Source organism: Ruditapes philippinarum, unplaced genomic scaffold (genome assembly GCF_026571515.1).
Source record: "Ruditapes philippinarum isolate M1 unplaced genomic scaffold, ASM2657151v2 ctg2604_1_1_1_1, whole genome shotgun sequence".
Classification (NCBI taxonomy): Eukaryota; Metazoa; Mollusca; class Bivalvia; order Venerida; family Veneridae; genus Ruditapes; species Ruditapes philippinarum.
Window position 1 is genome coordinate 245,293 of NW_026857602.1, and position 12,690 is coordinate 257,982.

The window sequence follows — 12,690 nt, forward strand, 5'->3', positions numbered from 1 at the left end:
TCTTTGTTCACTTCACAACATGATACTTTTTTATACTGTTTCAATTTTTTCATAAAAATTTGCATGAATTTTGAGGCATGCTGCTTTAAGCACTATTAACATTTTGTCTCTAATTTCATTTAAAAAAAAACTATTGTGATGTATAAATTTTAGAAAGAGATAATGATAGCGGCAATCAATGTAGTGTTAGAGAATCTCAGAAAATAATGCAATAAGTATAGAATTAATGTATATTAATATGTACGATACTATAATATAAATTTCATTAACATCTTTACATCCTACATATCAACGGATACACAGCTTATTTATTTCATGTGTTAATTGTTGTCTTTAACAGAACGAAAATGTATAAAATAATTATATCCCGTTATATTTCTAGATATTGATGAATGCATTGACCAGACACATGGCTGTACTCAACTCTGTAACAATAGTGTTGGTAATTTCACGTGTAACTGTAACGGAGGTTACAACCTTGATACAGACGGGAAAACATGTAACGGTAATACATTATTGATATTTATTTTTGAAAACCGATCGTTAAAATGTCATTTCAGAAAAAATCAGTTGTATTTATTTAAGTATCGTTTCAATGTATATTACGGAATATGATCAAAGGTCTTAGTATGTGTTTTTTTTATGTCAACATGTTTGTCTTTAGGCCTGTCTTTATCTTACTTGAAAAGATTATACCAAAATAAAAACGCTATCAATTAGGGAAATTTAAAAAATCTGGCGCTTAAAACAACAACAACAACAGCAGCAGCTTTACAAAGATAGATGCCATTATGGATACACTATAAATGCAGCGTAAAAGTTAAGCAACAGTTATATATTTTTATTATAAAGACGTCAACGAGTGTTTAGAGAAAACTGATACTTGTGAACAAAACTGTGGTAATACTGTAGGAAGCTACTTTTGTCAGTGTAACACGGGGTATCGTCTAAATGATGACAACACATGTGACGGTAAATATTTGAAATATGTTATAATTATGCGTCTATATCATTCTAAACACATTTATAAGTAAATCTTGTAACTCTGGTAAAGGGAAAATAACACAGAAGATATTTTGTTACCTGCAATGCTTTGTATTGTTATTTGAATGAAGAAATACTCAAGTTGCAATGCAGAGAAATGATTTTGCTTTTACGTCTGAATCTTGAACCACTCTGTTACTGATGTTTCAATTACAAATATGTCAAACTACTATTAAATGTTTTACATTTCTTCGTTATAATTGTTACATATATATCTAAGTATGTAGAATATTAATTATATCCCCTTTCCAATTTTAGATATTGATGAATGCCTTGACCAGACACATGACTGTACTCAACTCTGTAACAATAGTGTTGGTAATTTTACATGCTACTGTAACGGAGGTTACATTCTTGATACAGACGGAAAAACATGCAACGGTAATCCATTGATATTAGCTACACCAATCAAAGAACTACGAACACCCTTCTATAGTCTGTGCTCAATGGCGACTCTTTGATTTTAGTGCATTAATATTTTATTGAAACTGTTCGATGTGCATGTGCAAGAAAAATTAAAAACATAAAAAAAAAAATTGTTAACCTTTAAAGAGGAAATGTGTCTGACTACATATTATAACAACCGTAGCAATAGTCCTACCTTCCGGGTCCTCTTTGGCTATTTATTTTATACTTATTTATACTTGATATTTATAAAATTCATGGATATAAACGTATTTAGACAGAACATCGCCGACATGTTTCATTTGCTTTTCCCTTTTTGTAGGCACTGTTTGTTAACAGTCTCAGAAATATGGCAAACCTACTCTTGTATTTTAATCCACTTCAATATTATTGTTAACGTTTATGGCTCTAATGAAATTTGCCTTGTCTTAATTGTTTTAAATAAGTACGTTCCCATTCAAATTAGGTTTTCGTTTCATCTTCTATAAACAGATGTGAATGAGTGTACTACGGGTAATGGCGGTTGTGGACAAATCTGTACAAATAGCGTCGGGTCGTTTTCCTGCTCTTGTAACCTAGGATACGAGCTCGATACCGATTTACGTTCATGTCTTGGTAAGTGAATGTTTGAATTGATAATTGAGCCAGTATAACACATATTATACCTTATGTTTTCAAAGGTAATCATCTTATGAAAATTAAGATTATTATGGAAATAATTTGATTCAATTTGTTAAACATCAGCTAAAATAGCCTTATAAAACTTTTAGATGAAATAGTGAAGTTAGATTAAATCATTCCATATACTCTTTTATCGCAACATATTTGAGCCTCCTTTTCCAGATATTGACGAATGCCTAAATGCGACGGACAACTGTGATCAAATATGTTCAAACACTGGCGGAAGTTTTACATGCTCATTAAACAGTTGTAAAAAAAAAAATTTGTTAGAGTTTCTACGCACCGGGAACTTTAAATGAGCATACAAAAACTGAACTTTTCTTTACATCAATAAAGTGATTATCAATTAAAACGGCTAAGCACTGAGTTTTTTTTCTTCAAAGTTTCTTTTAACTATGATTTTGAATTCTAACTTTTATAGAAACTCGCATTATATTAATATGTCATTATTTGAAGAAACTAAAAGTTTTCTGGTGATTTTTGAAATAGTTACCGGACAATGCACCAGTTAACATGGGCATAATTGCTTCATAGCTGAGTCGGCCCGTTAATCTTCGGATTAATGATCCAGAGGTCGCTGCCGACGTGTCATTTCTCCATGACAATGATAAATTGTTTATCTCGGACAATGAGTATAATGGTTATTTGCCTTTCAACGCTGCTTTAGAAATCGTTGCTGTTGGATAAGAAGTTGTTTGCTTGCGGAGAAATTGGTAACTACTGGTTAGTTATCCAGGAAAACCTTTTAGGTGGATCAACCGCCGAGATATGACAAAAATTGTGGTAAAATTGGCGTAAAACCAGAAAAAAATAGAATCGCCTTAAATCATTAAAACATATAATACGTTTCTTTCTCTTAACATGTTTTTTATAAATAAATAAATAAATAAATAAATAAATAAGTTAATAAATAAATAAAGACATTATAACATACGTATTTAAAATGTGTCTATTATTTTAATATAGATGTAAATGAATGTGTTCAGGACAACAATGACTGTGAACAAAATTGTACAAATCTTGTTGGAAGCTATCTTTGTGGCTGTTTCAATGGATACGAACTAAACAGGGATAATAAAACATGTGCAGGTATACACTTCATTATTTGACAGCTTATCTTATTCATTTGAATATTTGCAATGCAGTTTGGACTGATAATATGCAATATTTGATTACATTACATATATTTACATAAAGTGTACAATGTGCATTCATATTTATTGTAAACGATTTTGAAAGTGAAGTGAAATATATGTATATTTTTGTTTAAGAAAATGCAATTTATCTTGCTTTAAAAACGCATTCAAAGAAATGTTATATTAAATCATGCATTTCCATAATCATGTGTTTTTAAAATGCACTTGCCTTTTCATTAAGCAAATCGCTTATATATCTTTGAAAGTATTGCAACAAAAATATTTGCGTGCGTATGATTAATAGGCGATTTTGCAGAAAATCATTCTTAAATAAATTGTCATCGAGTAACCTTTTGCAGATATAAGTATCAGATAATTGTTAAGAAATATTAATTTTGTTTTCAGATGTCGATGAATGCGTTCTTGATACTGACGGGTGTCATCAAATATGCACGAACAACATCGGCAGCTATAATTGTAGCTGTAACACAGGCTATAGACTAAATATAGATGGATTAACTTGTAACGGTACGATACAAAAATGACTTTATAATGTTTTACTTTATAACAGAGTTGTTCCTTTTATTGTTCTCTTTTATTTGATTATACAGAGGACACCCTGTGTATAGCAAATTCTTCTTTACAACAACAGTATCACTACTTCTCAACGCAAGACTTTACAATAAAATTGACCTCTTTGGAAAAACAACACCTCTCGACAGCAACCAAAATCTTTGTCTACTTAATGGTGATGATCTACAGAGGTTATACTAGTATGATTACTTCTATTCTTTCTTTTTTTGGTTTTTGTTATTACTATTAAAGGAACTCAACTAAGGTACAAAAGCCATAAAAACTTAAACTTTTAATTTCGTATATAGATGAGCTGGTGTACTTATAACAAAAATAAATGCAAAAGATAGTTAAGAAATATACTCGAAAATAAATTGAAAATCATCTTGCAACGTTTTTCAATTTTGGGTCATTTTTCACAATTTGAATAATTATTCAAGAAAAACGGAACGAGCAAACGATCAGATATTTTGCATTCGAGTTATTGTTAAACATCTACATCAAATAGAACATTATTCTGCAAAAAAGAGCCTGAGACCCGTCATGTTAAAAAAACCTCAGTGGAGTCCCTTTTAATAATAGGTGAAGAGACGTAAATATATATTTCAATGTTACAGATATTGACGAATGCACAAAGCAACAAGACAATTGTTCGCAGATCTGCGCCAATTCTGTTGGCAGTTTTACATGCTCTTGTAACATTGGCTTCGCACTGGACAATGATATGAGGTCCTGTAATGGTATGTAGTTTTTTACTTGATTTGTTTTAAATATGAATATTTATTTTTTTGGTTTGAGTTACAATGATTGTAACTCTAATGCTAAAATGTAAATATTGCAAAAATGTATTTTTTTTAGGTAATTTCTTATGCAATGATTCTCAGTTTTTGGAAATACTACGTTATATAACTTTGATGATAATCTATACGTGTGTACCATTATTGATCACATTGAGTGTATGTTCTAGGACTTTAATGACCATTTAAATATATTCTATGGAGTAACTGTTGAAATAATTATTTAGATGAACAAATTGTAAGATTGTAACTTTCATGTTACACTGCCTGTGAACAATGTAGCTGTTTTGCAGTTTACTATTATTTTTGTTATTATGTACACGAAAGACTGCTGTGCAAGAGACAGGAAAGTAAATACAAAGTTAACGCCATTTTCGTGTTTATATGTTGACATTTGCGTTTTCCGTTGTTGTCTGTGATCAGACCTTCTAAATTTAACATGCAAACAGCTTGTTTCTTGGTGTGCATTGTTTGTTGAATTTAACATCGTTCGCGTGTGAAATATGTAAAAAGAGCGCTTTAAAAGTTTGGTTCAATAATGGAATAATATTGATATTTTAATTTTTTAATAACTATCTGTTTTCACAAAGATATTGATGAATGCACGGAGAATCTGGATAATTGTGAACAGATATGTGAAAACACTGCTGGAAGCTACTTCTGTTCTTGCCATCCGGGATATAGTCTCACCATGTCTAATAACGAAACATGTGAAGGTGAATATTTTTAATATTTTTTAGCACTTTGCCAATGCCTATGTGAATGATTAATATTTTATAAGAATGTAGTTTTAAATAGAATATTAAATAATATTCGTATCTATATGCAGATTTAAAATATTTCATCTTATAGTTTTGTCTCTTTCGAATCAAATGCTTTTGGCATGTTTGTTTTATTTCTTGAACTGGTAACAATAATGAGTAGCCGATAGAACTAGTGAAGAGCCAGGCTTGTATACACATCTAGATGTATACAGTTTGATGCTCAGATTTATATAATTATGATTGAACTACTGGATCATCACAATTTAAGAAACTTTATAATCTTTCTGTAAGATTTCGAGCTAATCCTTTGATCTATATTCGAGAAAATGGAATTAAGGAACTGTAGAATGTTCGAAATTGCTATAAATGTATGAAAAGATATATATTTTACGACTTTACCAATGTCAAGAATCATATTCTGAAAGAATGCTTATATCCGAATAATATTTTTCTGATGAACGTTTTATGAAATGATTCTTACCGAAAGCTTTTACTATAGCAAGGCATCTCTGTCTTTGAAAGTACTGTGCAAAGAACTTTCGCTGATATGTCCGCATGAGCAAAATATATATTGTTGTATCTTTACAGACATTGATGAGTGTAGTGAAAATATTCATGACTGTGCTCAGATTTGTACTAACACCGTTGGTTACTACGCATGTTCGTGTGGAATCGGATTCACACTAGATGCGGACAATAGAACATGTAACGGTAAGTTTACCTTAGCTGAATGCTTCGCGTTGTTTGTAACTTCATGAGTTTGTCATTTTGCACTTTTTATATGATTTCATAAGAAGAAATGTATGTTTCCTCCTATGGCACGTGTCACAGATAACGCGATTTTCAAAAATAGCGACTTTTGGATGTTATAAAGGTCGTCTTAAAAACGCTGTAAGAAATGAGAGAGAAAAAATCCATTCATTACTAGCAATGATATTTACAAAATGTAACCTGACTCGGGGCTATGCCTTGCATTTTTTCAAAAAGCCACGTGGGTTCGCACCACAACCCCCTGGAATTAAACCTCTCCACATTCCATATTGCTAACAGGTGCGCATTATTTCTTACAAGCGCAATGTTCACATCATAATTAGGATGCAAATTTGCATCATAAATCTGTTTTAGAAGTTAGTAAAATATGGTGTTTCAGATGTGGATGAATGTAGCACCGGTAATGGCGGATGTAACCAGACATGCGACAATAATGTCGGCTCGTTTCAATGCCTCTGTGCAAGTGGATATTCCCTTAATAATGATGGCAGAAACTGTAATGGTAAATATTAAAAAAACATAACTCAATTTATAAATAATATGGACAGACTGAGAGTAGAAAAGATTTTACGACTAATTCTAGCTTTGAATACGTTTGAGAATTTTAGTGTGTGTGTTTTTTCTTTTTTCAGATTGGATTTTCATTTGAGCAAGTAATGTGCTTTAATAATTGTTCCACTTAGAATTACTAAAGAATGTTTGATGAGTTTTGTCAAATTATGTGCAAATGAAAAACGGTAAAATTTCATCATTCGTACTTTCAGACATTGACGAGTGTGACCTTGGCATTGATGGCTGTGAACAAGTATGTAATAACGAGATTGGAACATTCTCTTGTGCATGCAACACCGGGTTCTTCCTCTCGAGCTTGAAAAACTGTACAAGTAGGAAACTAGCTTTTAATATTTATTTCCGTTTTTCATGCAGTTTTTATGCATTTGCCATACAATTTTAATAAGTAGTACATGTAAAATGTTAAAGCAGGTCTCTCGTGTCAGTAGTCAATACCATAAGGACTTTGCAGTTTAGTTTTCATGTAATGTCAATGAAAAGTATATGTTAAATGTTATGACACATTACTTGTGACTAAAGTTATTTTTGCGCACTTCGGTTTTTCATGGTATATACAGCATCTTAAACAAAGTGTTTAGTGAGTTGCCAACCTAATCAGGTGTAGCTTTTGACCTAAAGTTCCAACCATTGGCTGAACCGTTTTGACTTTGCAATGTAGTTTACAAACTTGCAAATATTCAATATGACTTTAACACTTATATTATCAGAACGATGATGTAAATTTATTTTGATGAAGTTAATTGAAAACAATTACGTTACCAAACTGTTGACAACTATTGTAAAGATTTAGTTTCTTGGTTTATCAAACTTTTATGACATTTTGCTATTATTGTCTGTTTGAAGTACATAAATTGATGTCAAAAAATGAGTTCGCATGAAATGAAAACAATTAGAAATTATTTGTTTCTCTTTCAAATATATCAAAATAAAGCGGAGTAAGAATGTAGGATGACCAAAATATCTTATGCTGAATAGACCAATTCATTAAGTGCCTAAAATAGATTATGAACAAGATTTTGTTTTATGGATCAACTTCTATATATGTTGGTCCCAGGATCAACTAAATAAGCTGTTAGACTTTATTTTGCAGTAAACCAAGCTGCATAACTGTTCATTGAAAATCTTCAATTTCTTAAATTTCTCTATACATTCTTGCAAACATCAGAATATTTGAACTATAGTGTCTTTATTAGAAACATCGTTAAACCGGCAGAATGTATATTTCAGATGTCAATGATTGTATCGGTGTGACATGTAGCGGTCACGGTGAATGTATCGATGGCATTAATAATCATAGTTGTAGCTGTTTCCTTGGTTACATGGGTCCTAGATGCGAAATAGGTAATTACGTTATCACATAGTAATATCTAATTTAATTCTAACTTTCGATAGATAATTCACCAATGGATTTCAATAAAATACGGGTATACTTTATCTTCTAAATTAACTTCGAATTCAACAAAGTTACATGTCTTTTTTACCATGATTCTTCATTTTTGTTACATTGGTACTTCAGTTATCTCATTGTGTACTTCAGTTATCACATAGCTTGCTTCATGTATCAAATAAAATTCTTTTATTTACCATATTGCCTACTTCTTTCGTATTATATGTATCACAAAACCATTATATACCACAGAATTTATGTTAGTTCGATTGTATAGGCCGCTATAAGTTTAAAGGTACCATATCGAACCTGTTTCTAGAACGCAACGAGAGTAAAGTTTCTTGCCCAATGAAACAACGGCTAGTCCCTGACTGAGTTTGAACCCGCAAAGCCACCAAACCCTTGGGTAACAGTCCGTGTTTGCCACTCGGTCACGCCGTTAGTATGTTGTTAGTTTTTTTATTATTTATTTGCTATTGATCAAATACACGAGATTCATCTGCTCAATGAAATCTGTCTTTTAGTCATTTATGAAATCCAGTGTGCAATATTTGGGCCAATTAATGAATAATAACTTAATCCTATACAGTTATACAACATATTATTTCAGACATTTATGAATGCAGTTCGAGGCCATGTCTAAACGGTGGCGAGTGTATTGACTTTGTAGGGAAATTTGAATGTTCCTGTAAATCGGGCTATACAGGTGTTCTTTGTGAAACAGGTTTGTTATTTTATCATATACTTATAATCATACATAACATTGATAAAGGCATGTCATTTTTTAGAAATCAATGTCATATAATTAAAAAGGCTCCTGAAATGCATTTTATATTGTTGTTTTTCTTTACTGGTACCTGATGAAATTCATCGGTAAGATAAAAGCCATTTATCAGATAAGGAGGGGATACCCGTTAATTACCTCTATAAGACATTGGGCATAAACGAACAGGCGACATTTATTGTAGAACATGTAAAACATTTGTATATTTTCAAATATATCTGTACTGTATAGCTGTAAATACATTTTGAGAATCTGAGCGATATATTTGCTTAAATGTATCATACTTCCCCAGTGACCTTGTTTTACATAAGTATGTAAAGTGAATCATGTTACATTTTAGATATTGACGAATGCGAAAGTGGTCCATGTTTCAACAATGGTACATGTACAGACTTCGTTAATTATTACACATGTGATTGTACAAACACAGGATTTGAGGGCGAATATTGTGAAATAGGTACATGTATTTAGTTTGTAATTATCAAGTGAATATCATACACTTGTTTTTTTATCAAAAAATAGGTACACGTATAAGGACAAAGTATAAGAAAGTATTCATCAGTAATTTAATCGAATTTAAGTTCAGTAACCATGGTTACAAGGCTGTTCAAATATGGTTGAATAATGGATAATTTATTGATGAAAGAAAAATATGTTCAATATAATTTGAAATCTTGAACAGTCCATTATGTCCACGATGAAAGTATCAGTAGTAATGTGAAATGTTTCAACATAGATTGTTTGGTTTAATTTCTCATAGTAAAAAGGGAAGTAAAAATAATAATACATCATTCATTTATAGGGTACGAATAAGTAAGGAAATACAAGGTATCATGTTTTATGAAAGGCCTACATTATCAAGGCAAGCTAAATTTCTTAATTACTCTGCGGAAGATAAATGATCACTTTTCTTAAAAGTATTTGAAATCAAGACAATAAAATTATCTTTTTATTCAGAGGAGACGGACTCTAGTCAGTACGAGGCTGTGGTTATGGGTGTTTCTATTGGCGTTGGTGCCGTTGTTCTGTTGCTAGTAGGTTCTTTGTGCGTGGCCATAATAAGACGGCGGAAATCTAGTGGTATAATTTCGTTGTTTATCTACTTTCTCCTTGATTTATGTTTCAATTGCTTACTTATTCCTGGAGTTGAATATGTATTGCCATATCTATCAAAGTACATATAATAACAGTTAGCTATTTTGTTCCCACCTGACTTTCTTTGCTCCTTAGCCGTAATGCTTTCCTTTAGTTTACAGCTGAATGTAGTCAAAAATTGTTTTTCTTTACTTGAATAAAATGTTAAACACATTGTATTCTTTACTAATTTTAGTGTCTTAAGCTTACTGTAGCTATATTTTATTTTATAAATTAGGTTATCGATTCATTCGCAGGTAATCAGAATATTAAGTAACTTTATTATTTTATATCAATAAACTGAATGCTATAGCTTATTATAACTGTATGGTTATTCATTTTCTCTTTTATATATTTTTTCAGACAAGGAGTTGGACCTGACAAAGTAAGTAAAAAGATTTGTCAATTTGACGATAAATGCACCGTTAAGTATGGATTTATACTTGTCATCAAATATTGATTTAAATGCTAACGAAAATGAAATGATTGCTAGATATTTATAGCTCAATTTTGCGTAATATCATCCAACATTATCTCATAAAGATAAGTATACAATGGTTCTGCTTTACGATTTTGCTTACTGGTTATCACAGTCTACACGAAGTAGCACAATGTGGTCTAGATTACCATGCACATCAAAAAGCTAACCCATTCCAAAGAAAACTTACATTGTTAATGTTCTTGACATAGGTCCACAAACCATTTCGACTATTCTTGATGATCTTTTTCCCAATGTATTTAAAACAGAAAATGTTCTTATATCTCTTAAGTAAGATAAAGTATTTGGTCTAGATAGTAACAGCGTTAGGCTGTGTCAAAACGTTCTATTTCTTTAACGAGTCTTCCAAATTCCTCTTAATCTTGTTGTGAAGTATCATCCTTTTAGAACGAGGCTGATGCATATTTTGCAAACAAATGTCGACCAATTATTATTAAACATCATAGAAAATACAATTTGAACTAGTTATCTTGAAGTACATTTTCACTCACCGGAACATAAGTAGAAATTCTTACCCCGGGGCAATCTGACTTCATCCCTGAAGACTCAACAGTAAACGAAGGCACACTGTCCTATATTCTTTCAGAACTACTATTACAAAGTGTAATAACTACTGTAACAAGAAAGACTCCCAAATAAATAAATATTCCTTAGAACTTCAGTCACAGTTGTTTTTTTACCACTACAGTTCTGCGGAAAAGGATGCCAGCGCTGTTGTTGCTGGGGATGATGCTGTGGACAGTGGTCAAATATATGTTGAAGCCTGGACAAGACTTTAAATGAAAAGAAACAGTTATAGAGATTTCAGCTGATGATTTCGGCATTGTGATATATACCTTGAAAGAACTTCATGTTATAGGAAGTATAAATATATGAATCAATAGGGTTTTCCTGAATATCCCTATTTAAATTTATTTAAAGCCCATCTCGTTAGAAGAAGAATCTTGAATATTGTAAGAGTTCGTATCTAAAAATAAATATATTTTAATTACGACGAAAAAAGGGCAAAAATTACGTCTCCAGTTATTCGTTATACTTGACATTCCTTGTTGTTGGCAGTCAGCAATACCAAAACAAATGCGCGCCTAAAACGCCGTTAAGAGGAATATGTGACATATCTCACATATAAATGTTGTCAACAGTTTAAAAGTGTACGTTTAAAGTTTCAGCTATTTTTTGAAGTAATTTATACGAGTACAATACAATACAATCATTGATTCAAAATGAATAATCTGACTTGATATTTCTGCTGATCCGAAAATGTGGTTCCTAGCATCAATACGAAGATGTTCAAAATGAACTTATTGCACCGACAAGTGCAAAGACAGACAATGAAAAAGAGTTGAAAGAGATGACGTCGCGCCATATAGCGACTGAAAAATGAACTTTTGCAATGCATTATTCATTTGCTTCAAATACAGAATCAAATTCGATTTCCTTTTTGTGTATATTGTGTATATAATATTTTTTAAAATATGTTGCCATAGTTTTCACGTGATCTCCATTCCCATATGACATTACTTTTACTTTCATTTATAGTTAAACATTGTCACACGTGTGTAGATATGATCCCGATGTTAGAACAATCAAGTCATTTCTCTTTTTTTTTCATTACTAGTATTGTATTTTTGTCGAGTAGTTTTACTGCAAATTGTTAGAAAAAACAGTACACCATTAGTGTGAACCGAAGGTAGAAGTAGTCAGCACTTCACAAACATGATAGCTACATAAGTAGCGATTTTGTCTTTGTTATAAACCAGTATTATTGATTGATCTTGACAACCAACACTTAATTAGATGTAATAAGATGATATTTCAGATTAAACTTGGATATTCAAATGCATATCTTAAGATGCTCAATTGCAATGCAATTTTATATAAATTGCATCCGTGTTACCTATTTATTGGCCTTTTTACACATTTTGTTTGTTGTTATGTTTATACTCTGTAAATATGTATCACACAATTTGCTAATCTTTGTTTTCTAATATAGATTTACAACAGAATGCATATGAGTTAACTTATCACTTGTGTTTTTGTTTTACTTTTAATCAGTTTGGTAATTTTCCGGTCCTTTTTGATTTTGTGCTTTAATTAGTGATTGCAATCTCAAGGGTTATTTTATCATCGAGTCATTTCGTA

General features: G+C 31.3%; 1 protein-coding gene across 1 annotated transcript in view; it reads left to right on the plus strand.

The window, feature by feature from the left end:
• LOC132750297 (fibrillin-2-like) overlaps positions 1-12,690 on the plus strand; it is a 72,837-nt gene that overhangs the window by 12,252 nt on the left and 47,895 nt on the right. The window contains exons 13-29 of the mRNA XM_060740246.1: positions 383-505; positions 853-972; positions 1,303-1,425; positions 1,942-2,064; positions 3,097-3,219; positions 3,672-3,794; positions 4,457-4,579; positions 5,227-5,352; positions 5,989-6,111; positions 6,551-6,673; positions 6,936-7,055; positions 7,972-8,085; positions 8,742-8,855; positions 9,256-9,372; positions 9,873-9,995; positions 10,413-10,434; positions 11,237-11,303. Coding sequence (XP_060596229.1) covers positions 383-505; positions 853-972; positions 1,303-1,425; positions 1,942-2,064; positions 3,097-3,219; positions 3,672-3,794; positions 4,457-4,579; positions 5,227-5,352; positions 5,989-6,111; positions 6,551-6,673; positions 6,936-7,055; positions 7,972-8,085; positions 8,742-8,855; positions 9,256-9,372; positions 9,873-9,995; positions 10,413-10,434; positions 11,237-11,303 — 1,907 coding nt within the window. The remainder of the gene's footprint in view (positions 1-382; positions 506-852; positions 973-1,302; positions 1,426-1,941; positions 2,065-3,096; positions 3,220-3,671; positions 3,795-4,456; positions 4,580-5,226; positions 5,353-5,988; positions 6,112-6,550; positions 6,674-6,935; positions 7,056-7,971; positions 8,086-8,741; positions 8,856-9,255; positions 9,373-9,872; positions 9,996-10,412; positions 10,435-11,236; positions 11,304-12,690) is intronic.